The sequence below is a fragment of the Dryas octopetala genome, chromosome 1, assembly GCF_963921425.1.
Source record: "Dryas octopetala chromosome 1, drDryOcto1.1, whole genome shotgun sequence".
Lineage (NCBI taxonomy): Eukaryota > Viridiplantae > Streptophyta > Magnoliopsida > Rosales > Rosaceae > Dryas > Dryas octopetala.
The window spans coordinates 26,106,658-26,134,321 of record NC_141366.1 but is presented as its reverse complement, the minus strand read 5'-3'; the positions used below and the strand labels follow the sequence as shown (position 1 = coordinate 26,134,321).

General features: G+C 36.6%; 2 protein-coding genes and 1 long non-coding RNA gene across 4 annotated transcripts; 1 reads left to right on the top strand and 2 right to left on the bottom strand.

Moving 5' to 3' along the window:
* The first annotated feature begins 11,348 nt into the window (after positions 1–11,348).
* LOC147299450 (uncharacterized) lies at positions 11,349–12,568 on the top strand. Its single transcript, XR_015119904.1, has 2 exons — positions 11,349–11,723; positions 11,820–12,568. It is a non-coding gene; the product is annotated as an uncharacterized LOC147299450 (long non-coding RNA).
* A 1,019-nt stretch (positions 12,569–13,587) lies between these two features.
* On the bottom strand, positions 13,588–18,146 carry LOC147299449 (uncharacterized). 2 transcript variants are annotated; one of them, XM_086229022.1, is made up of 4 exons: positions 18,100–18,146; positions 17,869–18,066; positions 15,752–15,789; positions 13,588–13,895 (listed from the first exon to the last, which is right to left on the bottom strand). In XM_086229022.1, the coding sequence occupies exons 2-4, from the start codon at positions 17,939–17,941 to the stop codon at positions 13,782–13,784; spliced, it is 225 nt and encodes a 74-aa protein (XP_086085148.1). In that variant the 5' UTR covers positions 17,942–18,066; positions 18,100–18,146; the 3' UTR covers positions 13,588–13,781. The 2 variants fall into 2 exon arrangements, with proteins under 2 accessions (XP_086085148.1, XP_086085147.1); XM_086229021.1 differs by having other exon boundaries at positions 17,869–18,130.
* Positions 18,147–21,454: 3,308 nt separating this feature from the next.
* Positions 21,455–25,958, bottom strand: LOC147299448 (uncharacterized). The gene is made up of 4 exons (XM_086228756.1): positions 25,888–25,958; positions 25,656–25,853; positions 23,545–23,582; positions 21,455–21,688 (listed from the first exon to the last, which is right to left on the bottom strand). Exons 2-4 carry the CDS (start codon positions 25,726–25,728, stop codon positions 21,506–21,508), a joined length of 294 nt encoding a protein of 97 aa, XP_086084882.1. The 5' UTR covers positions 25,729–25,853; positions 25,888–25,958; the 3' UTR covers positions 21,455–21,505.
* Positions 25,959–27,664: the final 1,706 nt, after the last annotated feature.

Below are 27,664 nucleotides of genomic sequence, written 5' to 3'. Positions count from 1 at the left end.
AGCCTAAGACCCTAGGCTAAATAGCCAAATAACCAATCAAAGGCTTTTATTTAACCAAGTCAATTAATTAAAATTCATCATGACTTTTTCTTGGATTTTATTTCCCTTTATGACCTTCATGCCATGCAAAGTCATCATTTTAATCTCTTGCCCAAGTAATCTAGGTTTCTAGCCCTAGTGGTCTAGGTTGGTAAAAGAAAATAAGATTTTAAAGTCAATTTGCAACCCTTGGTATTCCTAGTTGTCAAATCCTAATTCTTAAACAAATTAGATGTCACAAACACACATAATTGTATAAGTAAGAGTGTGTGTGTGTGTGATCCGAAAATGTAACCTAAGTAACTGTAACGACCCGACCCAAATTTTCACTATAAATTTAAATTTTTATTTAACTATGTTTTAAAGAGATTTTTAAAAAAATGATGTTAGATTGTATTTTAAAGATTTTGGGATTTATTCGGAAAACAAAAAGGGTTTTGATTTATTTATTTTTGTTTTAATTTAAGCTTGACCAAAATTTGACTTTTAAAATAAAAGGGCTTTTGATTTTGACTTTGGGTCCGTTAGATAGGTTTCGAACTCACGATTTCATAGACACGCGGCACGCGCCAATCCGAGTTACGGTTTGGAAGATACGGACATGTGAAGTGAGGGACAATTTTGTAAATTTATAAAAGTGGGTTTAAATACCCAAAATCAGAAAAAAATTTCTGATTTTTCTCTCTCTCTCTAGAAATTTCTAGTGGCTTCTCTCTCTTCTTTATCTCTCTCTCTCTCTCTCTCCCGCACTCCCTCACTTCTCCCTCTCTCTCCCCGAGCTCACTCACCACTCCCCTCCCTTTCTCTCACCGGCGCAGCAGCTCCGGCCACCTTCCCGACGCCCCAAGACCACCGGCGAGTCGGCGCCAACCCCCCAGACTAGCCCCCTTCGCCAGCCAGCCACCACTTCGACGAGGGCCACAACACACAGCCTGCAACCCACCGCTGCACGCACCTGCCTCAGCCACCCAGCCACGTCCGATCACTTTTTTCGGCGACCTAAGGCTCCGGCGAGCCTCCCCCGACGCCGACCAGCTCAGCTCCGGCCTTCCTCCAGCCCAACCCAGCTCCCCTGCACATCGGAAAAACTCGCCAGAAAGCCATCCAGCCGCCGCCCTTCTCTTCAGCGATTCCGGCCACCTCTGGCCTCCGTTCGAATTGATTTTAGGTGGGTTTTCTCTCCCCCATCTTAGGCTTTATTTCCCCTGTATTTTTAATGGTTAATTTCAAGTATTTAGGAAATTGAAAATTTGGATTTGTAGTGATTTTGGGTTCCCCTTTGAATGTAGAGATTATGGGTTAATCTTGTTGTGTTTTGGATAATTTTCACTCTTAGGAAGGTTGTTCTATGTTTAGCATAAAAAATCAGAGTTAATTTGGAGGATTTTGGACATTGAGAAGTTTGATTTCAAGGGTTGGAACCCAGTTCGGATTTGCTATGAATGGCTGAGTTTTGTGGAAATTTTTGGAGTGGTTTTGGATAATTTATCCACTAGTAAACCTCTAAGTGTCGACCCCAATGAGAAACTTGAAGAAATTAGGAGTTTGGGTGTGGTTGATGCTGGTGTGAGCCGGGAAGTTTCGAGATGTTTAGGAATAGGTTAGAAAGCGTATAGTTTTGAGGAAGATGATTTATAACCGTTACTCGAGCGTGAGTTTAGCGAGACATTAGAATCAACACACACAAAATTAAACGTATTGGAGTCGAGACTAATTTCATATTTTATCGTTGTGTTATAGGCGACACGATCGGGGTTCGCGACGATCCGGCGGAGGATCGACATTAGATTTTCTCACTGTGAGTGGACTTTTGTTTTAAAAACATTTTGTTTATTTTATGGTTGAATTTATTTGCTTATCCCGAGTTTTATTTGAGTATGGATTGAGTAAAATATTTTGGGGTTGAATTTGTTATAAGTGATTATGATTTTCAAAGTTTACATTTCCGTTAGTTTGACTAATGTTCTTACTTTAAGTTTTATTAAATGATTTTTCATACGAGATTGACGAATAAATGTGGTTTTAAGAGTCGATAGAGATGTACGATTTCAAAAGTGATTTATACAAGAATTTATTGAAAGGAAATTGATTTCAAAGTTTTGAGAAAGCCTTGAGTTGATAGCAAAAGGTGTGAGAATCTCATTGGGACTTTTCATTTTTAAGAAATTATTTTGCGTGGCATTGAGATATAAAAAAATGGTTTTCAAACCACCTTTGCAGTACCCTCCAGGTTTCAGATTTAAAAGGTCTTTGGGACCCATCACGATGCACATATAGGCTTTGGGCCGTGTGTCGGGATGTTTCGCCCTTTGGGGGCCGCTCTGCGTGCACGTAAGACAGAATTTGTGGCTCTGCATGCGTATGACAGATTCTCGGCTCTGCGCATGCATGACAGATAATTTGTGGCTCTGCATGCGTATGACAGATTCTCGGCTCTGCGCATGTATGACAGATTATTTATGGCTCTGAATGCGTATGACAGATCCTCGGCTCTGCGCATGTATGACAGATTTTATGGGTAACTAACTGGTGTGTGTTTTCAATTGTTAAGTATTTTAAGTGATGATCTTATGACAGCAAAGGTTTAAGTAAGACGGTTTCAGTTGAACAGTTTATTGATTTTTAATATGTTGAGAATGTTTGAAAAGAAAGTTTTCAGCTCAAGTTATTTATTTATAAATTGACAATATCGATTTCAGTTTGAGAACTTGGATTTTCGAAGTTTGATTTTCAGCTCTAGATTCTATTATTTTACTGAGAAATGGTTTTAAAAGTTGGGGGATTTCAAAGGACATTCTAAGGTTTTAGAGTTACACGTGTGTAAAAGGGTTTTTCTGAAAAGATATTTAATCTTTGATTTTCGTCTCCATTTTACTGTCCACTCACTGAACCTATCTCACCGTTTTGTTGTTTGTCTTGAATTGTCCCCCAGGTAGTAGATTTGGTGGAGGTCGAGCAAAACACGTCGAGGCAGTTGCAATCATCTCCTTAGTCGGACCCTGTAGGCGCCATTTAATTTTTGTAAAAATTCCTTGTAATAGAATAGCAGCTCTGATAACTACTCTGCAAATTTTAAGTTGGATTTCTGTGAGATTGTTGGGTCTGAGACCCTATTTGGTTGCGGTAGAGGTGGTTGCTGTATAGAAGTGCTTTTTAAACAGGTTTTGGAATTTCTGGGTTAGTCCATTTTCAGGGGAGGTTCTGCCGAATTTTCGGTAGGATTTTCCTTGATTTTGGATTCCCGCAGGACCTCTCCGGGTTTCAGGGTGGAATCCGGGGGCGGTCCTGTCAGTAACCAAATAATTAATTAAAATCATGTTTCCTAAAATAATTGCCTTAAAGCAATTTTTGGATAAAATGGAAACATACCAATTCTTTATTATTCCCTTGGAATTCCGACATTACCAATTGAATGAACAAAGTTTTGTTTATCATACACTTAACCAAGTATAAGCAATTAAATTAATTTAGGCAAACATAAGTGTGCATTTGCCTCAATTCCGAAATCACCATAAATATATGAAAATAAATATGGTTCAAGCAAGTGACATAATTTCAAATAAAGCATTTAAATAATTGAAATTCTATAAATTCGTCTATGTGGAATAAATCCACATTTGTGTTTAAAAAGAAGTAATAATTAGTTTCAACTAATTTTCAATTAACCTAGTAACACTCATAACCCAAAATCAATAAAATTTGGGGTGTTACAGGTGCCCACCACCATCCTCCACCTCCCCCTCCCCCACCGGCCTCTCATCTATGCCTATCTTTCTCTGTCTTTGTCTTTGTCTTTGTCTCTGTCTCTCTCCCCTTCTCTCCCAACCCATTTAGAGAAAACACCCAGATCTGGGTTTTAGAATTTTATTTTAATTTTTTTTCAAATTTGGGTTGGGAGAAAAGGGGAGAGAGATAGAGAGAGATAATGGGTTGTTGGCCGGTGAGGGAGGTCGCTCTCCATGACTGTGCCAAGAAGAAAGTGGAGGAGGGTTTGGCTACAGCAAATGAAATTTTGGGTCGAATTTTTGGTGGACTCTGGCAATATTTTCATATATAAAGGGGTAGTTTGGTCTTAAAAAATATAAAAGGGTCATTATTGTTAGTTTTGGGGCTTGGGGGTCAAAAAAGTTTAAGGGGTATTTAAAAGGGTTATTGAATAAAATTTCTCTATTAATTAGGTGATGTTAAAATTGGGCTATAAATGTTATTAGGTGATATTAAAATTGGACTATAAATGTTATTAGGTTTGTTTGTATTTATGAAACCTATAAAACTTGGGCCTTTGTAACAATGTTATGGTTTTTTTTTTTTTTCAAAATTTAAGAAAATCTCCAAATTTGAGCCTGAAAAGAATATGCTTATCCCAAACCACATAACTGAACAAAACTAAAACATTGATTAACCGAACCTTAAGGTTTGGAAACTAGCCGATTCGGTTACAGTTTCATAATTTTTAATACTGAGCCTTGCAGTTTGGTTACACTTATATAAGGGTGCACACGATTTGGTTATCTGAACCAAAACCCAAAACCCAATATCCATATCCAAACCACAAAGCTCAAAATGGTCATTTCCATAACCATGCTGAACCACAATATTGGTTAACCAAAGATTTGGTTTGGTTTTGTTTGGTTAGTCGGATAATAATCGGGCCTAAAACATTGGGCCCAACTTTCAGATTTTTTATATAAAGTACGTAGTCCCCTTTTGCAGACCTATTTTGGCTAGGTAAAGGCCCATTTTGTAGGCCTAATTTGGCTACAAATTATAAAACTAGTGTTTCATATATAAACCTATATGTTTTACAAGTTATATAATAGATTTCATATAAAAGTTCATTAAAAATACCCTAAGCCCTATACTATTATACTCTATACCCATTACCTATACTAGTATATTCTATACCCATAACCTATACTAGTATTAGTATACTCTATACCCATTACTAGTCTATTCTATATTCTATACCCTAAACCCTAAACCTTATACCCTATATCCTATAAAGTATAAAGTATAAACTATATAAACTATATAAACTATATAAAGTTATAAACTATATGGTATTAATATTATAAACTATATAAACTTTAATTATACTAAACAAAATAAAGAATAAATATATGATAGGGTTTTGTAGATATTTAATTATATTAAATAGATAAGTCAGAATTATAATAAATATATTTGTTGTGTATGGTTATTACACAAATCATCAATGGTCCAATAGAAATAGAGGATGAAGTTAAATGGCTTGTCCCAAGTTTGATTCTTGAGGAAGGAAAATTAACTAGGCTTTTTTGCTTCAAGGCTTATTGCGGTTCGATTCGGTTATAACTAGAGAAATGGAAATCACAAACCAATACCAAACCAGTTAACTGTGGTTTGGTTTGGCCGGTTTTTTAACCATATTGTTCAAAAAACCAAAATAAAAACCAATAACTTCGTTTGGTTTGGATCGGTTCGGTTCGATTAGTCGGTTTTTCGGATAGGTTTGTGAACACCTACACTTATATGCATACTGTTACGTTAATCGAACCGTGTCCAGTCTTGATAATCAATCAAACAAATTGCGACAATTACTAAACGAGTCTAAATTTTACTGTTTAGAGTCCAGCAAGTAAGCATAAACCTATTCCTTGCAGTCTGTTGATTGCTCAATGAATTTGGTAGTTGTGATTGTGAGTAGTAGCATAGCTTTGCCCTTGTATATTCAATTGCTTTTCAAAAATTGACAAACACGATTCTTTTGATGATATGATTATAATGATTTTAATATTCGGTAAGTAATATAACTGGTAGCAGATAATGAAGAAGTTTTTCTTCATTGAAAGGGACAAAATTCTTGTAACAAAAAATAAGGACAAAATCTTAATTGTTGAGGGTAGGAAAGGGTGATTGGTGATAGGTGGTAGGGGTGGGCAAAAATACGAATCGGTTTGGTTTGATTTTTTTATATTTTTCGGTTAACAATTTTCAATTTTAACCGAACCCGTACTTATAATATATATTAGTTAGTTTATATATGGTTTTAATAACTATTATAGAGTAAACCAAACTTCCTATTATAGTTTATACAATCATTCTCTAGAGAGGACGCCTGCACTTTTTTTTCATGGATTTCAAGTGCCGAGCGCTTGACACTGTCATTTTCTTCTTCTCTCGAGAGCTAGCTAGGCACTGGTTTGTCGGATTTATGTTAAGTTTTAACTCTGAAATTTTGGGTTCCTGGAATTAAAACCTAACATGCAGCCTCCACAAGTCTCATTCTACACCCTATGAGGGTATAAGGTGAACCGTCGGGGATGTACCCTAAAAATTCGATTGAGGAAGTGGTGTTGAGCGCTTGTTGCAGCACTCTACTGTTATAAAAAATTCACTACCAAGCGCTCAGCGACGAGAATCTGCTCAGAGGGGTCTCTCCGAACGAGCAGGCTCGTATCCTGGCCACAATCTCGTACGGAGGGGTCTCTCCGAACGAGCAGGCTCGTATCCTGGCCACAATCTCGTACGGAGGGGTCTCTCCGAACGAGCAGGCTCGTATCCTGGCCACAATCTCGTACTGAGGGGTCTCTCCGAACGAGCAGGCTCGTATCCTGGCCACAATCTCGTACGGAGGGGTCTCTCCGAACGAGCAGGCTCGTATCCTGGCCACAATCTCGTACAGAGGGGTCTCTCCATACGAGCAGGCTCGTATCCTGGCCACAATCTCGTACAGAGGGGTCTCTCCATACGAGCAGGCTCGTATCCTGGCCACAATCTCGTACGGAGGGGTCTCTCCGAACGAGCAGGCTCGTATCCTGGCCACAATCTCGTACGGAGGGGTCTCTCCGAACGAGCAGGCTCGTATCCTGGCCACAATCTCGTACGGAGGGGTCTCTCCGAACGAGCAGGCTCGTATCCTGGCCACAATCTCGTACAGAGGGGTCTCTCCATACGAGCAGGCTCGACCGGTCAACACGTGCATTTACATAGCAGTCTTTAAATATTCTTCTCCATATTATCCTTATCAAACCCACTCATCAAAAGGAGGTGTCTCTCCTCAAATCACAACGTCTTAATCATCATTGGATAAATAATCAATCATAAACAAAATTCACTCACTGTTTACTCCGATCTACACCGAAACCTTTCCGAGATTGAATTCTACTCACGACCCTTCCCTTGTTTGTCACTCAAATCATTCCAATACTTCCTCAGGACAAACTCTAACATTCCAAATAAATTCCTAAACCTCAGATCTTTATCAATTTATTCTCATGATCCAAATCCTACTCTTCACAGTGCCATTGCTCGGATACCAAATCCGGCAGCATAACGGCATCGGGAATGATATTTCCTAAATCCGTATACCTGTCATGACCAGACAACCAATATTTAAATATTCAGGTTTCACAATTTGGCCGTTCAACAGCCGAAATAGGCGGTAACCACCACGCACGGTGGCTGCCCAGCCCCTAACAACACACAAACACTCACCAATACGCAAACAAACCCTAGAATTGGCCTCTAGATGTCCTGGGGAGGCTGATTGACAAGGAAAATCACCCGACCCGCCGCCACAAGTGGCGGAACCGACGGTGGCAGCGGCGGCACAAACTTAAAAATGCCCAACTTCAACTCCAAACAATCCTAATCATATAATAGAACCTTTAATTGCACAAAAACAACACGAATTTGAGTCCAATTCCAAGATATTTGAAAATAACATAAACCCTAAAATCGAATTTCTAAATTCACAAAATTGAACATCGACACCTTAGGGGAAAGATTACCCGTACCTAGAGGATCGATTTTGTCAACTGGATCGACGGCCAAATCTCGCCGGAAATGGCCTAAATCGGCGGCGGAAGCCGGCGGCTGGCTTGGCTTCCCGAGCTCATTGCTCCGCCGTGGGGCATCGTCAAGGCAGGAGGACACCACGGCTGAACTCGCCGTGATGAGAGGAATGAGACCCAGTGGGTCCGGTGTCGAGTCCAGGCCGGAAAAACGAGATCGCCGGCGGAGCCATCGATCTGTCTCGCGTCGATTCTCCGTCTACAGTGGTCGGCCGGCGAAGGGGAGGGCTGCTAGGGGTCGGCGACGGCAGGAGGGAGTCGCCGGTACCCGTCGTTGGTCGTTGGGTGGTCGGACGGCAAATCTTCCGAGAGAGAGAAGCGGCGGAGACAGAGGAAGGAAAGACTCGGGGGGAGAGAGAGAGAGAGAGAGAGAGAGAGAGACCGGGGAAGGTGGTCCACATCTGGGGTGTTTGCCGGAGGTCGAGGTCGGCCGGGGGGGGGGGGTGGCCGGTGACAGCTGGGATGAGGGGTGTGCACGCGGAGGGAGATGCCCGAGAGAGTGTGCGGGAGAGAGAAATTAAAGGGAGAGAGAGAGTGTTGTAGAAATTTCTAGAGAGAGAGAGTGAGTGAATAAAAAAAATCTGACTTTTTGGGTTTTTAAAACCCCCTTTCATAAAAATTACAAGTTTGCCACTCGCTTCAAAAGCCCGTATCTTTCAAATCGTAGCTCCGATTGACGCGTGCCACGCGTCTACGAACTCGTGGACTCGAGACCTTTCCAACGTGCCCAAAGTCAAAGATGAAAGTCCATTATTTTTAAAAGTCAACTTTGGGTCGGGTCGTTACACTTGACACTGTCATTTTCTTCTTCTCTCGAGAGCTAGCTAGGCACTGGTTTGTCGGATTTATGTTAAGTTTTAACTCTGAAATTTTGGGTTCCTGGAGTTAAAACCTAACATGCAGCCTCCACAAGTCTCATTCTACACCCTATGAGGGTATAAGGTGAACCGTCGGGGATGTACCCTAAAAATTCGATTGAGGAAGTGGTGTTGAGCGCTTGTTGCAGCACTCTACTGTTATAAAAAATTCACTACCAAGCGCTCAGCGACGAGAATCCGCACAAAAAAAAAAAAGTGATGCGTCCACCTTAGAGAAAAACTGATAGTTTATAATTTATAGTTCATATATTTTATAGTTTATAGTTTATATAGTACATAGTTTATCATACCATTTAGTTTATAACTTTATATAGTTTATACTATATAAGACTATAAAGTATATATAGTATATGAAATATACTAGTATATAAGACTCTCTTTATAGTATATACAAACTATGAATTAATGAATTATAGTCTTATATGTGAAATATACTTTATATTATAGTTTTTAGGTTTAGTCTATAATTCATAGTTTTCGGAGCCACGAGGCCTCTTCTTTTTGTAATTTCTAGTCCGATTCCAGTCTGATTCTACTGAAAAAATTGTATTTTTAGGATTAAACAAAAGTAAGTATAAACTATACTACTATAAACTATACTACTAGAGGGTTTAGCCAACTAGGAATATATATATATATATACTCTATTATAGTTATAATGTGTATATGGTATAGGATATAAAGTATACTAGTATAGGGTATAGAGTATATGTAATAACCCGAAAATTCTAATTTAACTATAAAGTTTTTTAGATTGCCACAAGCTAGCTTGGAAATTGCCACTTTATCATCAAATCCTTTAGAAGACTAACTCTAGATTCATTTGCATGTATTTTCTAATGTAGAAATTTGAATGTTTGGTACATTACCAAAATGCCCTTACTTGTATTTATTTATTTTCTTTACATCCATAACTTGTGTTTGAACCTATAAATATCAATATAAGTTATGTATGTCATTTAGGTGTAATGTTCATCTTATTGATGAACATTGTATTGTTTATATATGTTCCCCATTTTAATAAAGTTGTCATCCCGTTCAATTGGTTCATTCTGATGTTTGGGGGCCTGCTCCGGTGTCTACTACTAATGGCATACGATAGTTGTTACTTTTATTGATGACTGCACTAGGATGGTTTGGATTTATCTTCTGAAAGAGAAATCCGATGTGTGTACTGTTATTACACTCTTTTGTCAAATGGTGTTGACTCAGTTTCAGTCTCATATTCGAGTTCTTAGGTTTGATAATGGTGGTGAATATGTTAATAATGGCTTGCATGACTTTTTTAAGTCGAAAGGCATTATCCACCACACTTCTTGCTCTTATTCCCCTCAACAAAATGGGGTGGCTGAGAGGAAGAATCACCATTTTATTGGAGGTTGCATGATCTTTATTGATTGGTGGTAAGGTTCATTCTCATCTTTGAGATGATATTCTTAGCTCAGCAGTTTATTTGATTAATCGGACTCGTTCTAGTGCCGTTGATTTTCGCTGACCTTTGGATGTTTTGTCGGATTTTTGTGCCATGCCACCTATAGTGTAGGTGGAACCATAGATTTTTTTGGGTGCGTTGCATATATCCATTTATCTCCTCATCAACGGAATAAGTAGGATTATCATGCTTTGAAGTGTGTATTTGTTGGTTATGGACAGTCTCAAAAATGGTATAAGTGTTATGATCCTTCTTCTCAGAAACACTTTGTTACCATGAATGTTACGTTTCATGAGGATGTTTTATTCTATGGGGGTGGTTATGTGTCTTCTCTTCAGGAGAAGAGCGTGTGAGAAGAGAAGACATTGGATGACACCGTTTTTTATGAGTTGTTTTGGGGAAAAAATGAAAGGGATGCTACAGACGGAACATAAGATGCCACTGAGAGCTCGGCAATTCCTGTTAATAGCTTGGCTCCTCTTGCTGAGCGATCGGTAGAAGACCATGATCGATCCTCTCAAAATTTGTCTCTGGAGGATCAATCCTCTCAAAATCTGTCTCTGGAGGATCAATCCTCTAATTGTCAGGATCAGTCTCCTGTACCGGGCGAGTGCTCGACCCTGGAAGATGTTGTGAATGTTGATTAATTTGGTAGTGCAACCTCCCTCCTAGGTCTACACAGGGGAAACCTCCTACCAAATATGAACCTGACCTAAATGCAAAAGCTAAATATCCAATTAATCATTATATGTCCTCTCACAAATTATCTAAGTCATATGATTCTTTTGTACATCAATTATCCTCTGTATCTATTTCAAGTAAATTGCAGGATGCCTTAGAAGATGCTAGATGGACCAAAGCTATGACAGATGAAATGGATGTATTACAAAAGAACTCTACCTGGGGGCTTGTACCCTTACCCAAGGGAAAGAAGACTGTGGGGGTGTAGATGAGTGTTTGCGGTAAAGCATAGGTCATATGGATCGATTGAAAGGTTCAAAGCTTTCTTAGTGGCTAAGGGTTATACTCAATCTTATGGAGTTGACTACCAAGAGACTTTTGCACCTATAGAAAAACTCAATATGGTGCATGTGTTATTTGTCTTTGGCTACTAATTTAGATTGGCCTTTGTTGCAGTTTGATGTAAAGAATGTCTTCTTACATGGTGTCTTGCAAGAAGAAGTATATGTGGATCCTCCTCTAGATGTGGAGGTTTTTTCAGCTGATGTTGTTTGCAAGCTCAAAAAGGTTTTGTACAAGAGCTTGGTTTGGAAGATTCACCAAGTCTATGCGAAATTATGGCTATAAGCAGAATAGCTTGGACCATACGTTGTTCTTGAAGTGTAGGAATAGTAAAGTTACTGCATTGATTGTTTATGTGGATGATATGGTGTTAACACGTGATGATCAAGAAGAAATTGTTAGGTTGCAGAGTTACTTGGCAAGTGAGTTTGAAATGAAACAACTTGGAGATCTACAATAGTTTCTTGTTATTGAAGTTGTTTGGTCCAATCATGGGATTTTTTTGCCTCAAATAAAGTACGTGTTAGATTTGTTAACTAAAACAAATATGCTTGCGTGTAAACCTATTGATACTCTAATTGAACAGAATCACAAATTGTTTGAATGTGCAAGTGCAGTGTTTACTGATAAAGGGAGGTATCAAAGGCTTGTTGGCAAACTAATTTATTTGGCTTATACATGTCCTGATTTTGCATATGCTGTGAATGTGGTTAGTCAATTTATACATACTCCGCGCAAACCACATATGGATGATGTAGAGCGTATCTTGAGGTATCTAAAGTCTGCACCTGGTAAGGGATTGTTGTTTACTAAACATGCTAGTGGTCTTGATGTAATGGGTTAGACAGATACAGATTAGGCAAGCTCAGCTGACAACAGAAGGTCAACTTTTGGATATTTTACCTTTGTTGGTGGTAACCTTATCACTTTGAGAAGTAAAAAGCAACAAGTAGTTTCAAGGTTTAGTGCAGAAGCTGAGTTTAGAGGTATGACATTTGGTATTTGTGAGTTATTGTGATTGAAAAATCTATTGACTGACTTGAGGTTTAAGCCAAAGACTACTATGAGTTTGTATTGTGATAATAAGTTGGCAATATAAATTGCTCATAATCCTGTTCAGTATGACAGAACTAAAGATGTTTAAATTGATAGACACTTCATTAAGGAGAAATTAGAAGCTGGCATTATCAAGTTTCCTTTTGTGACCAAGGCTATTGCTGCTAGAGTATTTGTAAATTCACTTGGCAAGTTAAACATGTGTGATATCTATGCACCAACTTGAGGGGGAGTGTTGCAATAGGTTTCTTAGTATTTGTATAATTTGTATGATTTTATTATTTGTAATTAATTTTTCCTGTATACGCTAGGTTTGTATTTGTATATATAGTACACTCGTGCAAATAATGAAATATCTGAAAATTATTCCCGAAAAGTGTCAGCAGTGTTGGGCCCAAAACCAACCCAACCCGTGCCCACCCCAGTAGGCACTGACATAATCAAACATATGTATTATGATTGTTGAACCTAATTTCTCACGCATTCCAGTTTGTTATCCACATGTGTCGACAACTATAAATGGGTGATGCTATCCTCATTCTATCACATTGTATAACATTGCATACCACATCTTTTGTAAAAGTGAGACACATATACATGAGTGGATCCAAAATGTGCTACAAATAATTTTATTCTATATAAATTAGATGACTAATCTCACAAAAGAATATAGTCAAGAGACCCGGTCGCACAGATCTTGTTGTCCAGGATATCAGATAGCCACAACAGAAATCCTCTTATTGGAAGTCCAATTGTCTGTTAGCTAAAGCAAAATAAGGATATGAGCAAAGCTCTAATTAGGAATGTTACCTAGGTAAGCTCTAACAAGGAATATGTCAATTTTTGTAGTCGTACGAAATCAAGCATACATCCATAACACATAACATAACAGTGGCAACTAGCAAGTTATTCACCATTTCCACGTTCAGCTAATAATCCCAAAGAAGGTTCCAATGCTAAAGGAAAACAGACAAACAAGATGACACGTTTATAATGTGATGCTCTAAATTTTCATGGCAGCACAGATCTAAAAGAAAGTATTAATGGCCGAAGAATTCTACAGGCAGCTAACCTGCAAAGTGATTATTGACCAAAAAAAAAAAAACCTGCAAAGTGAATCAAGTGATTGATCAAAAACATACAATTAACCAGTCTCGATCTGCATCCCAAGTCCCAACTCGTATTTGATCAAGAATAACAGGAAAAGAAACAATCGAGTACCGGTCTGCATCCCATATAAGAATTAAAAAATAAATAAAAATTTAATTGCAGAGAGAGAGAGAGAGAGAGAGAATTCTGTAGGTGAAGAAAAAGGCAACTCCTGTGAAGAAAAAGTACATGATCATATCTTGGTGTGCAGCAACTGGAGGAAAAGATAAATTACAGCAAAAATTTCAAAACAACATTATAAGCAGAAACACCATGACATGCCACCTTTCAGAGTGTCTAACTTCCATGTTTAAACGCAGAACTTTGTAAACAGAAAAAAATTAGTTCAATTCAATACAGCAAAGAAACTTAATATGACTTCCCACAATGTATCAAACTCCCGGCACCCAAGAAAAGACCAAAAATAGCTGCACTGCCAACTGTTGTTTGTCCAATGTACCTGATCTTTTGAAGCCCTGGCACCTGCATCAGCCAGAAGAGATATATGCATAAGTTTTCATTTGGAAAGAATATATAGTACAAAATAAAATGCAAGCACGACAGACTCTTAGAAGGAAAATATTATATAATAGCCTGCTTTTATGTGTAATACAATAGAACGAAAACTGGAGAGGGGAATTGAGGTAGTAATTGGGGTGACCCCAAAGTTATTCATCCATAATTCTTTGCAATTACCTTATTGATAAAAGAATGTATCACCCTATATGTTCATGCATATTAGCACTAGATAAACCCCATATTCTAGATCTTGACATGCGCTAGGTAAGCCCAATAGTTATGAGAACCATAACTACAGTGGATGCAGTAGTAATAGCTGGTTAGCAAAAAGAAATATCTCTATTAAATCTGTTGGTCAAATCTGTTAATGAGGCCTAGGATATAGGTTTTCTAACCAAGCTATTGCTGCTGCAACAGCAGTGGAGCTGTCCCCAAGGAATTCGAGAGGGTCAAACTGAGTATGTTTGCTTTCAGAGGCATAACCCCTTACCAATTGAGCTACTCCTTGGGGTTAATGTTTTTATACTAATTAAAAATTATTTTTTGAAGAATCAAAACTATGAAATTTCCATACCTTGTGAATACATTTAAAAATACTGCAGGGATTAATTAATTTTGACCAACTATAACTCCAATATAAAGAATCTGGAGGGTCAGTTTGGCACAACTTTCGGAGAACCATTAATCCTTTTCAGAAGCAGAAAGCACTTTTGATCTTTGGGGTTATTTCTCTGTACTGTTAAAAAACTTTGATGCTTCCCCCAAGAAAAAAAAAATGTGAATATTGGCAAAGCACAAAAGTTTTGTTTCTTCCAACAGACATTCTTCGTAAAAGGTCTTCTTGTTGTAGCTATGCTAAATGGATTATTTAAGATATTTACTTTGATCAGTGAAGGAATCTAATGTGTTTGAGTTTTAAAAATAAAATAATTCCAAGACCTTAAGAAAAAGTACATAAGTCTTCATCTTAGCTCTATTTCACCCCAAATGCAACAATCACAATGATTGAAAGTCTTATTATATCTTTATAAACAAATGATGGGATCAAGATCTTCATTTCTTTTCTAAATATAGAGACCCCTTTAGCAAATCCGGACCATCTAATTATAATCGAATGGTCGCAAATGTGGCATTAGAAGTTATCATATTTATTTTAATTTGGCAGTTCTTATGCCACTATTATGACACTCTGATCATGATATGGTAAAGATTTTCTTGGATGAACCTTGCATTGTCCTATTTTTAGGGAGTTGTGGGTATAATGTTTTCTTTGTTTGGGGTTGTTGGTTGATGACAGACTCGGTGGGATTGTTAATGGGCAATCTGTGAGGGAAATTTTTGGTCCGGAAGGCCACTCCATTGTGTTGCTTTTGGTGTTTGTGGCTTGAGAAAAACCACAGAGCTTTTGAAGGAGTAGAGCATTTTCGGATGAAGATTAAAGAGTAGTTTTGAAATGGTTATAATTTATTTCTCTGGCCTCACAGACTCCTTTCATGTTTTTTCTTTCTCTTTTTGATTTTCTCCTTTATCTTCCTTTTCTTCCCTCTGTATACTCCATGTGTACATGGGCTGTGCTCCTCAGTGTCTTCAATATATCTTCACTTAATTACCAAAACACAATTAACACATACTCTTTACATGGATGTTTCCATATTCTCAGTCAGTTTTAGAAATTAATCATGGTAACAGAAAAATCCTGTTAATGAAAAAATTATATGCAAAACGGTGCACAAATAGTATGAAATTTGTATTCAAAGAAATGACATAAAAATGACTACAAACTCATGAGTAGAAGTTCAGCCTAAGATCTGAGAATGTACCTTATACCTTATAGCCTCATATGTCCCATACACCGCACCTGGCCATAAAAAATATTGTTTATATCAAATAATGCAAATGACCTGGGTTAGACTTTCAAATCATTGGGAATATAGTTAAAAAAAAAATGCAAACATAAGTGAACCCATTTTTCTCAAGCTAGCTGATTAATTTATCTCAAGTAATTTCTATCCTTCATTTCATGAAATCATGACTGAAAATGCTCTAGCAATTTTACTGGAGGAAAAATAATTCTAGAAATATGATCTTCTAGTGTTAATAATCAAGAAACTCTTATGATAAAATGGTCCCACAAAGAATATGCTGAATAAGGTAGTGATGAACCATCAGAATTAATAAAAGGCACTTGCTTTAAGATTAAGCGACATTCTGTTTGTTGTGCATCATCCAGTAGAAGAAACATATATTTTAGATTTTCTTTCAGTTTTGACATCTAACTGGTTCTAGGTTTCACTTGAAAAAAATGTCATTACATGACATGTCAATATCACATATTAATTGGACAAAGCACAGGTTATACAACAAACTTGTTACCAAGGGGGAACGAAAAGTTAAAAGACGTGGTTAGGCTGTCTTCTCGCTCAATTTAGTGACCATTTATAATGGAAAAAATAAAAATAAAAATGGTGACCCTTCATAAAAAATTATGGAGAATCTGAACATTCAAACCTAATGGCAGGGTTAGCTCTGTAAATATTGCGAGATGGTCAAGATGTCTCCCAGCTCAACTTGATAACCCATACTATGAAAGAAGAACTCTTAGACACAGAAAATCAACTAGTCTTGGTGGATACTAGGAGAAAATGAGAAAGGCATTTTCTTTTGGCAACAAGTGCAGGATTCATATTGTGAAAACTGAAAAGAAAGATATGTCAAATTTAATAGTTACAGGCCAGCTAACGTTTGTTAATAGCACCTTCAGGTTTACCATGATTATTTTACTGCATATATTAAACGCACTTTCCAAAAGGATGATAAGACATAAAGATACCCTGAAACCTAAATTATAAATAGGGAAGTAGAAAATTTTTAAAGATTTCTTGTTGAAGGACAATAATGTGTACGGAAAATACTATCTTCTCAATCAAAGAATCAAATTCAGCATAAAAAATTACAACATAGTGCTTCAATGAGAGCCTACGATCTACATGCACATTAGGACGAGAGCACAATATGACAAGTAAGATTGAGCTACGGTAATTTGTGAGCACCCATTCCAGAATCCAGAATAGCACTCCGAGATGAGAACAAAATTAGAACATATATGATGGTATAAGTTCAAAGCCAAACCTTATTAACTCTCTTAATTTCAAATGTATAAAAAATGCATTCGAAAAGTTTTTTCTTTACCACCATAATATTGAAAGCACTGGCCCCGCACCTCCTCCCCCCAACACATTCGATGCTACTCACCAATATTATTAGTAAATCACATATTATAAAATTAAGCAGATGAAGGTGGAATATATAATGACTTTATTCTTTACGCAAACAATGAAGTTTTGTGGATTGGTAACTGTTTCAAACCCAAATGAAATGTATTTATGCATAACACTCTTGATTATCATGAAAATTTTCAATCTTGTCATTTTCTTTCTGATATAATTAACTACTTCTAATATGAGCATACTTTTTTCTAATAATAATAAATGCAAAATCTGATGCTTTTCTATTATTATTATCCTTACAATTTTATTTTAGGAGCATCTCCAGGGTAAAATTTTCTAAATATATTTATATCAGCCCCTCTTGCAAAACCTGTCTTGTTAGGGGATCTTTACTCAAGAGTACCAATTAACTTATATACTGAAAATCCCCAAAAAAGTGACTGCAAGAAGCCCAATTTACAACAAAAACGTGAATACCTCAATTTCCACATACCCATCAAAACCAACCGAACAACAAACATTTACAAGTTCCAAAAATATTCTTTGAAATAAATCTCAAATACCCCAGTGAAAAAGCTTTCGAGTATAACTCCACAAACCCAGTATGAGGAAAAAAAGAAAAAAAATTGATAACAACGCTGACATGAATGAAGAAAGAGTGAAATACTTATGGGTTCTCAAGAAAATTTGGGAAGGGTTTAGAGAAATACCGACAGCGCCCCCGACAGCGCCCCCGATTGCAACGCCGGCGCCCACGCGTGCCAAGCAGCCATCCTTAGCCATCTCAAGCGTTGTTGTGTGAATATGTGAGTTTTGATGAATATTGATGGTATGGAGAGACGATGGCTACTATTGATTTCTTCAAATAGCTGCGGGTGAGAGACTCAGAGACTGAGGAGTGGGGGTTAAGTTAAACTTGCTTGGACAAAACAACAGGGTTATTATGGCCTCCTATGTGATAATTTTTCTTTTTCTTTCTCTTTCCTGAGAAAAAATTTCGATTAAATACCCATGGGGTTTGGGCTTCTTTTTTGTATTAATGAGCCGGGCGATCGGCGCCTGTTTATCCACAATATTAAAAAACATATAAAAATGATATATATACAAATGTTTTATGTTTTTGGGTTACATACTTACATACATGTTAAAAAATGAATAAAACAACATAAAACACTAAAGCACAATTATTAAATTCACCCTAATTTTTTATATGTTACTATTGAATAGTTTTAAGCAAGGAGTAAAATTTCAAATTTCGCAGAAATTTTGATAAATTTTAAATTTCGACAAAAATTAGAAAGAAACGACGAAAATTGCTATCAAAATACGGAAATTTTGAATAAAACTTTACCGTATGTTTATTTAACATATTATCTATTACATTGATAAAAAATATTGAAGAAACCTAATTATATAGTAGGTTTCATGTTATATAAAATAAATATAATGCGCGCCGGAGACAAATACTGTTAAATAAAATTAGGTTATTTTTTAGGATATGGTATAAGATATTAGGGTTTAGGCCATTTAGAGTATTTTTTATATAAAAATATATTAGAGTTTAAGATTTAAATACAACTAAACGAAACTCCAAAAAGTCAAACTATATCATAAACTTTTTTTTTTCTTTCCAATTGCCCAAAGACCCCAAACTCCAATTTCATTAAATTCCTAAACCTTTTTTTTTTTCCTTTTTTTTTTTTCTTTCCTTCCTTTTCTTCCCGTGACTTCTTTTCTTCCCTCTAGCTCATTTCAATCTCCTCTCCCATTACATCGCATCTCTTATCTCTCCTCCTTCTCCCTCCCCGATCTCTTCTCTCTATCTCCCAAAACTCTTTCACAAACTTTGGATCTCCTTTAAGACCATCCAGTAATCTGAGCACAAAAACCACAAAACAGAATTACCAAATCCAAAAATTGAAGAAATATGAGCTTGAAAAAATGAAGGGTACCTGAGAAATAGATAGGGGAAGAGCAAGTGGTGCAATAAGTGAGCGAAATTTCGATAATTTCGGCGAAATATTGACGAAATATCAACGAGTAGGTGATAAAATTTCCATGACCCCAAAAATCGAAATTTCATTCCTTGGTTTTAAGGTCAACAATTTCAATCGCCTATTAGAAAAAAAAAAAAAAAAAAAAAACCGCCACCGAGCATTCGCCCCTAGACAAATGTAGCGTCCCAAATCTGGGTCTAGAGGATTTGAGCCCACTACATCGCCGTATCATTTAATCAACATGAGAACGAATAATCATCACTCGACTATCCATCGATCTCAATGTTAATTAAACAATACAAGGCTAAAAGAAATAGCCTACTAAAAATTTAGGTAGAACCAAGTGCACACAGAGAGCGATGCACTTAAGGCTTGTGAGCCCTTGAGAGAGGTTTAAAGCTAGTTACTATTTAAATAACAAACCCAAATTTAAGAAGAGTAAATCATTCAAATAATGTGAAAAATGACACCTCAATCAGATAAAATAAACCATTTGAAAATGTAACCTCAAAATAAATCATATAAAATCAGTGTGTTAAATATAAGGCTAAACTCATTAAATGATTTGTAAGTACAAAATAGAAATCTCTTTTCAGCTTGCCCACTGCCATGCCCTCCCATTGTGCTACTCTGATCAGTTTTAAGTACTCTGCAAAGTGATCCTTTACACCGTGGAATGGTGTACGGGGTCACATGAAAAGCTCGGTAAGTTATAAAGTTCGTATGAATAAACTGACTCACAGACAAACAAATACTAAAATAGGGTTTTTCAGAAAACACCTTTAGAAAATATTTAAGACAAGCACAAGCATCACTTCAATACTTTCCTAGAGTTTCTATTCTTTTGCAATAATTAGATAAGATCATAATATTGCACAAATCAAACAGCTAATCAATAAAACAATGATAGCACGATATTATACCAAATTCCAAGCTTATAGACGGTTTCAGATTAATTCATTAGTCAACATTCCCAATTCAATTCCATGCATGATTATGCAACGTGAATAGTGTCATGCAAGCGTACATGTGGGTTGTTACACGTGTAATCAAAACCTGTATAAATAATAGTGGACCTTAGTACAGACAAGCTTTTCCTGTCTACTATCCTACTCCCTTCCACCACAATGGCGAATTTAGATAGCGAAACGTCCATCAAGGCCCACAGAGGCTGCTATTACAACACAAATAAGTTCTTTTCAGCATGTCACCTTCCTGGCATACTCTCAAAACGTAACTTTATCTAGAGTCCACACATCGATGTTTTAGGGATTCGAACCCAAGGTTTACAAAACAAAACCCACTGTTTCAAGTCAAAAAGGTCCAAACACTTCAACTTCATTAGTCTCAACATTTCAAAAGTATGTATGAACGAATGACATAATATGTATGATAAAAACACTATCATGGCAGCAAGTACACCATCCCCAGCCAATTCGAGGCACACAAAATAGGGTCTTGTTCAAATGATATTGTTGTTAAGCACAAGCCGAATTCATGAATCAATTGCAATAATCTTATAACAACTTGAATTAACATCCATATTCTTATTCTCATTAAACTCACAATTAAAGATTATTCCAACCGAAAGACATGAGAGAGTTCAATAAGAATAACAAGCACTTTTCTTTCAAAAGTTAAGTAGAGAGAAAAAGGTTCATGCTTCAAGTTCTAGGATAGAACAACAACACAATATCGGCTCTAAGTCCCGTGGAAAAGTGTCTAGCCAATTCCCTCTTTTATTTCCCTTAACTTCCATTATCAAAACACTTAGATAAGAGTGAATAAGTTTCGGCCCTAGCAAGCAAACCAAGTTAATTACATACTGCTCCTTTTCGTTGTTTCTTTTTAAACCTATTATTAACACGTCCCTTACCCCCTTAGCAAACACAAGTATACTATATAGAAGTATATACATATAGGAAAACATAATTTGTCAGGTTGACAATTCCCCTGTGAGACTCCGTATTTTTCAAAGATTTATTTTAAATATTTTGAGAATTTATTTTGATTACTTTGGAAATTTATTTTGAAATTAAAGAGGCTTTAAATTTAATTTTTAAATTTTGTTTTAAATTGGGCATGACAAAAAGTTGACTTTAAAATTAATAGGTTTTTGTCTTTGACTTTGGGCATGTCGGATAGGTCTCGAGTCCACGAGTTCGTAGACACGAAGCACGCGTAATTCAGAGTTATGGTTTAAAAGTTACGGGCATTTGAAGTGAAGAGCAAACTTGTAATTTTTACAAAAGGGGTTTTAAAACCCAAAAACCAGATTTTTTTATCTCACTCTCTCCTCTCTCCCTGTTCCTTTTCTCTCTCTCTCTCTCTCTTTCTCTTTGTCTCTCTCTCACTTTCGCCGCGCCTGCCACCGGCTCGTGGCGGCGCGTTCGACCGTGGCTGGCGGCGGGACCGGCCCAGATATCCTCCCGGCACAATGTATCAAACTCTCGGCACCCAAGAAAAGACCAAAAATAGCTGCACTGCCAACTGTTGTTTGTCCAATGAACCTGATCTTTTGAAGCCCTGGCACCTGCATCAGCCAGAAGAGATATATGCAGAAGTTTTCATTTGGAAAGAATATATAGTACAAAATAAAATGCAAGCACGACAGACTCTTAGAAGGAAAATATTATATAATAGCCTGCTTTTATGTGTAATACAATAGAACGAAAACTGGAGAGGGGAATTGAGGTAGTAATTGGGGTGACCCCAAAGTTATTCATCCATAATTCTTTGCAATTACCTTATTGATAAAAGAATGTATCACCCTATATGTTCATGCATATTAGCACTAGATAAACCCCATATTCTAGATCTTGACATGCGCTAGGTAAGCCCAATAGTTATGAGAACCATAACTACAGTGGATGCAGTAGTAATAGCTGGTTAGCAAAAAGAAATATCTCTATTAAATCTGTTGGCCAAATCTGTTAATGAGGCCTAGGATATAGGTTTTCTAACCAAGCTAATGCTGCTGCAACAGCAGTGGAGCTGTCCCCAAGGAATTCGAGAGGGTCAAACTGAGTATGTTTGCTTTCAGAGGCATAACCCCTTACCAATTGAGCTACTCCTTGGGGTTAATGTTTTTATACTAATTAAAAATTATTTTTTGAAGAATCAAAACTATGAAATTTCCATACCTTGTGAATACATTTAAAAATACTGCAGGGATTAATTAATTTTGACCAACTATAACTCCAATATAAAGAATCTGGAGGGTCATTTTGGCACAACTTTCGGAGAACCATTAATCCTTTTCAGAAGCAGAAAGCACTTTTGATCTTTGGGGTTATTTCTCTGTACTGTTAAAAAACTTTGATGCTTCCCCCAAGAAAAAAAAAATGTGAATATTGGCGAAGCACAAAAGTTTTGTTTCTTCCAACAGACATTCTTCGTAAAAGGTCTTCTTGTTGTAGCTATGCTAAATGGATTATTTAAGATATTTACTTTGATCAGTGAAGGAATCTAATGTGTTTGAGTTTTAAAAATAAAATAATTCCAAGACCTTAAGAAAAAGTACATAAGTCTTCATCTTAGCTCTATCTCACCCCAAATGCAACAATCACAATGATTGAAAGTCTTATTATATCTTTATAAACAAATGATGGGATCAAGATCTTCATTTCTTTTCTAAATATAGAGACCCCTTTAGCAAATCCTGACCATCTAATTATAATCGAATGGTCGCAAATGTGGCATTAGAAGTTATCATATTTATTTTAATTTGGCAGTTCTTATGCCACTATTATGACACTCTGATCATGATATGGTAAAGATTTTCTTGGATGAACCTTGCATTGTCCTATTTTTAGGGAGTTGTGGGTATAATGTTTTCTTTGTTTGGGGTTGTTGGTTGATGACAGACTCGGTGGGATTGTTAATGGGCAATCTGTGAGGGAAATTTTTGGTCCGGAAGGCCACTCCATTGTGTTGCTTTTGGTGTTTGTGGCTTGAGAAAAACCACAGAGCTTTTGAAGGAGTAGAGCATTTTCGGATGAAGATTAAAGAGTAGTTTTGAAATGGTTATAATTTATTTCTCTGGCCTCACAGACTCCTTTCATGTTTTTTCTTTCTCTTTTTGATTTTCTCCTTTATCTTCCTTTTCTTCCCTCTGTATACTCCATGTGTACATGGGCTGTGCTCCTCAGTGTCTTCAATATATCTTCACTTAATTACCAAAACACAATTAACACATACTCTTTACATGGATGTTTCCATATTCTCAGTCAGTTTTAGAAATTAATCATGGTAACAGAAAAATCCTGTTAATGAAAAAATTATATGCAAAACGGTGCACAAATAGTATGAAATTTGTATTCAAAGAAATGACATAAAAATGACTACAAACTCATGAGTAGAAGTTCAGCCTAAGATCTGAGAATGTACCTTATACCTTATAGCCTCATATGTCCCATACACCGCACCTGGCCATAAAAAATATTGGTTATATCAAATAATGCAAATGACCTGGGTTAGACTTTCAAATCATTGGGAATATAGTTAAACAAAAAAATGCAAACATAAGTGAACCCATTTTTCTCAAGCTAGCTGATTAATTTATCTCAAGTAATTTCTGTCCTTCATTTCATGAAATCATGACTGAAAATGCTCTAGCAATTTTACTGGAGGAAAAATAATTCTAGAAATATGATCTTCTAGTGTTAATAATCAAGAAACTCTTATGATAAAATGGTCCCACAAAAAATATGCTGAATAAGGTAGTGATGAACCATCAGAATTAATAAAAGGCACTTGCTTTAAGATTAAGCGACATTCTGTTTGTTGTGCATCATCCAGTAGAAGAAACATATATTTTAGATTTTCTTTCAGTTTTGACATCTAACTGGTTCTAGGTTTCACTTGAAAAAAATGTCATTACATGACATGTCAATATCACATATTAATTGGACAAAGCACAGGATATACAACAAACTTGTTACCAAGGGGGAACTGAAAAGTTAAAAGACGTGGTTAGGCTGTCTTCTCGCTCAATTTAGTGACCATTTTATATGGAAAAAATAAAAATAAAAATGGTGACCCTTCATAAAAAATTATGGAGAATCTGAACATTCAAACCTAATGGCAGGGTTAGCTCTGTAAATATTGCGAGATGGTCAAGATATCTCCCAGCTCAACTTGATAACCCATACTATGAAAGAAGAACTCTTAGACACAGAAAATCAACTAGTCTTGGTGGATACTAGGAGAAAATGAGAAAGGAATTTTCTTTTGGCAACAAGTGCAGGATTCATATTGTGAAAACTGAAAAGAAAGATACGTCAACTTTTAATAGTTACAGGCCAGCTAACGTTTGTTAATAGCACCTTCAGGTTTACCATGATTATTTTACTGCATATATTAAACGCACTTTCCAAAAGGATGATAAGACATAAAGATACCCTGAAACCTAAATTATAAATAGGGAAGTAGAAATTTTTTAAAGATTTCTTGTTGAAGGACAATAATGTGTACGGAAAATACTATCTTCTCAATCAAAGAATCAAATTCAGCATAAAAAATTACAACATAGTGCTTCAATGAGAGCCTACGATCTACATGCACATTAGGACGAGAGCACAATATGACAAGTAAGATTGAGCTACGGTAATTTGTGAGCACCCATTCCAGAATCCAGAATAGCACTCCGAGATGAGAACAAAATTAGAACATATATGATGGTATAAGTTCAAAGCCAAACCTTATTAACTCTCTTAATTTCAAATGTATAAAAAATGCATTTGAAAAGTTTTTTCCTGACCACCATAATATTGAAAGCACTGGCCCCGCACCTCCTCCCCCCAACACATTCGATGCTACTCACCAATATTATTAGTAAATCACATATTATAAAATTAAGCAGATGAAGGTGGAATATATAATGACTTTATTCTTTACGCAAACAATGAAGTTTTGTGGATTGGTAACTGTTTCAAACCCAAATGAAATGTATTTATGCATAACACTCTTGATTATCATGAAAATTTTCAATCTTGTCATTTTCTTTCTGATATAATTAACTACTTCTAATATGAGCATACTTTTTTCTAATAATAATAAATGCAAAATCTGATGCTTTTCTATTATTATTATCCTTACAATTTTATTTTAGGAGCATCTCCAGGGTAAAATTTTCTAAATATATTTATATCAGCCCCTCTTGCAAAACCTGTCTTGTTAGGGGATCTTTATTCAAGAGTACCAGTTAACTTATATACTGAAAATCCCCAAAAAAAGTGACTGCAAGAAGCCCAATTTACAACAAAAACGTGAATACCTCAATTTCCACATACCCATCAAAACCAACCGAACAACAAACATTTACAAGTTCCAAAAATGTTCTTTGAACTAAATCTCAAATACCCCAGTGAAAAAGCTTTCAAGTATAACTCCACAAACCCAGTATAAGGAAAAAAAAAAAATTGATAACAACGCTGACGAAGAAAGAGTGAAATACTAATGGGTTCTCAAGAAAATTTGGGAAGGGTTTAGGGAAATACCGACAGCGCCCCCGCCAGCGCCCCCGATTGCAACGCCGGCGCCCACGCGTGCCAAGCAGCCATCCTTAGCCATCTCAAGCGTTGTTGTGTGAATATGTGAGTTTTGATGAATTTTGATGATATGGAGAGACGATGGCTACTATTGATTTCTTCAAATAGCTGCGGGTGAGAGACTCAGAGACTGAGGAGTGGGGGTTAAGTTTAAACTTGCTTGGACAAAACAACAGGGTTATTATGGCCTCCTATGTGATAATTTTTCTTTCTCTTTCCTGAGAAAAAATTTCGATTAATGAGCCGGGCGATTGGCACATGTTTATCCACAATATTAAAAAAACATATAAAAATGATATATATACAAATGTTTTATGTTTTTGGGTTACATTTTTTTTTGAGAATAAGGCAAATCATTGTATTAAAACAGCCAAAAAGGCAGAGAGAATACAAAATATGAGCCTAAAGGCTTACAAGAAAACAAAAACCCACAAAAGTGGAGCAGAAAAGCCCACAGAAATTCGAAGATCTCATAACATCGGCATCGAGCAGATACTATAGCCATCAAACGGAGCCAGAGAGGCACCGTAGGAATTAGCGAACTAGTCGCGTTTGGGTTCACGATCCTACCAACATCTCTAAGTCGAGGCTGACAATAGCGCAAAGTGGCGGATGTGGCAATAGTAACCGGTGGAAATATGACCGGTACCGGCGAAAATAGTGACTCCCTAACACCTTGTGATGAGCGCCAGAGAAAACCTGAAAGCATCAAAACACAAAACAAACCAAAACAAACAAAATTTGAAAAACTCTCACGAAGAGAGGTGGAAAAACTCTCACAAGGAGAGATGAAAACACTCTCACTTATTGGGATGAGAGTATCCCAAAGGACAAAAATAAAAACACAGAAAAAGGAAAAGAAAAACAAAAGAGGGAGGGACGAGGGGAGGAGCAGTCTGTGAGAACACAAGGGCCGCCCCTCCCCCATGGAGAGGTTAAGGAGAGGAGAGAGTTTTTCTTTTGGGATGGCGGCTAGGGTTAGGAAAGTGCTAATTCAATAGAGAATTAATGTGTGCCCTATGTTTTTGGGTTACATAGACATGTTAAAAAATGAATAAAACAACATAAAACACTAAAGCACAATTATTAAATTCACCCTAATTTTTTATATGTTACTGTTGAATAGTTTTAAGCAAGGAGTAAAATTTCGGATTTCGCAGAAATTTCGATAAAAATTAGACAGAAACGACGAAAATTGCTATCAAAATACGGAAATTTTGAATGAAACTTTACCGTATGTTTATTTAACATAATCTATTACATTGATAAAAAATATTGAAGAAACCTAATTATATAGTAGATTTCATGTTATATAAGATAAATATAATGCGCGCCGGAGACAAATACTGTTAAATAAAATTAGGTCATTTTTTAGAATATGGTATAAGATATTAGGGTTTAGGCCCTTTAGAGTATTTTTTATATAAAAATATATTAGAGTTTAAGATTTAAAAACAACTAAACGAAACTCCAAAAAAGTCAAACTATATCCTAAACTTTTTTTTTTCTTTCCAATTGCCCAAAGACCCCAAACTCCAATTTTATTAAATTCCTAATTTTTTTTCCTTTTTTTTTTTTCTTTCCTTCCTTTTCTTCCCGTGACTTCTCTTCTTCCCTCTAGCTCATTTCAATCTCCTCTCCCAATACATCGCATCTCTTATCTCTCCTTCTTCTCCCTCCCCGATCTCTCCTCTTCCTCCTCTTTTGACTTAAATTTTTTTGTCCTACTCCCAAGTCCCAACAGTTAGACATATACAGATATACTAAAAATTAAAAACCTAGGTCTATCTCTCGGCTCACTTCTCTGTCTCTCTCTCTCTCTCGCCGTCGCCTCCTCCTCCTGCCCCTTCTCCCTCTGGTCTCCGTCTCCTCCAACACCCAGCCAAGGACCCGATTCGAACCCTAAATGTGTCAAACCCATTTCCAGCGATCCATCGTTTCAGACTCGATCTCACTCT

Coding starts and splice junctions, on each gene's coding strand:
- LOC147299449 (XM_086229022.1), bottom strand. CDS start 17,941: ATGGCTAAGGATGGCTGCTTGGCACGCGTGGGCGCCGGCGTTGCAATC. Junction 15,790..17,868: donor CGCTGTCGGGGGCGCTGTCG/GTATTTCTCTAA, acceptor TTTTATGGCCAG/GTGCGGTGTATGGGACATAT. Junction 13,896..15,751: donor ATGAGGCTATAAGGTATAAG/GTACATTCTCAG, acceptor TGGCTGATGCAG/GTGCCAGGGCTTCAAAAGAT.
- LOC147299448 (XM_086228756.1), bottom strand. CDS start 25,728: ATGGCTAAGGATGGCTGCTTGGCACGCGTGGGCGCCGGCGTTGCAATC. Junction 23,583..25,655: donor CGCTGGCGGGGGCGCTGTCG/GTATTTCCCTAA, acceptor TTTTATGGCCAG/GTGCGGTGTATGGGACATAT. Junction 21,689..23,544: donor ATGAGGCTATAAGGTATAAG/GTACATTCTCAG, acceptor TGGCTGATGCAG/GTGCCAGGGCTTCAAAAGAT.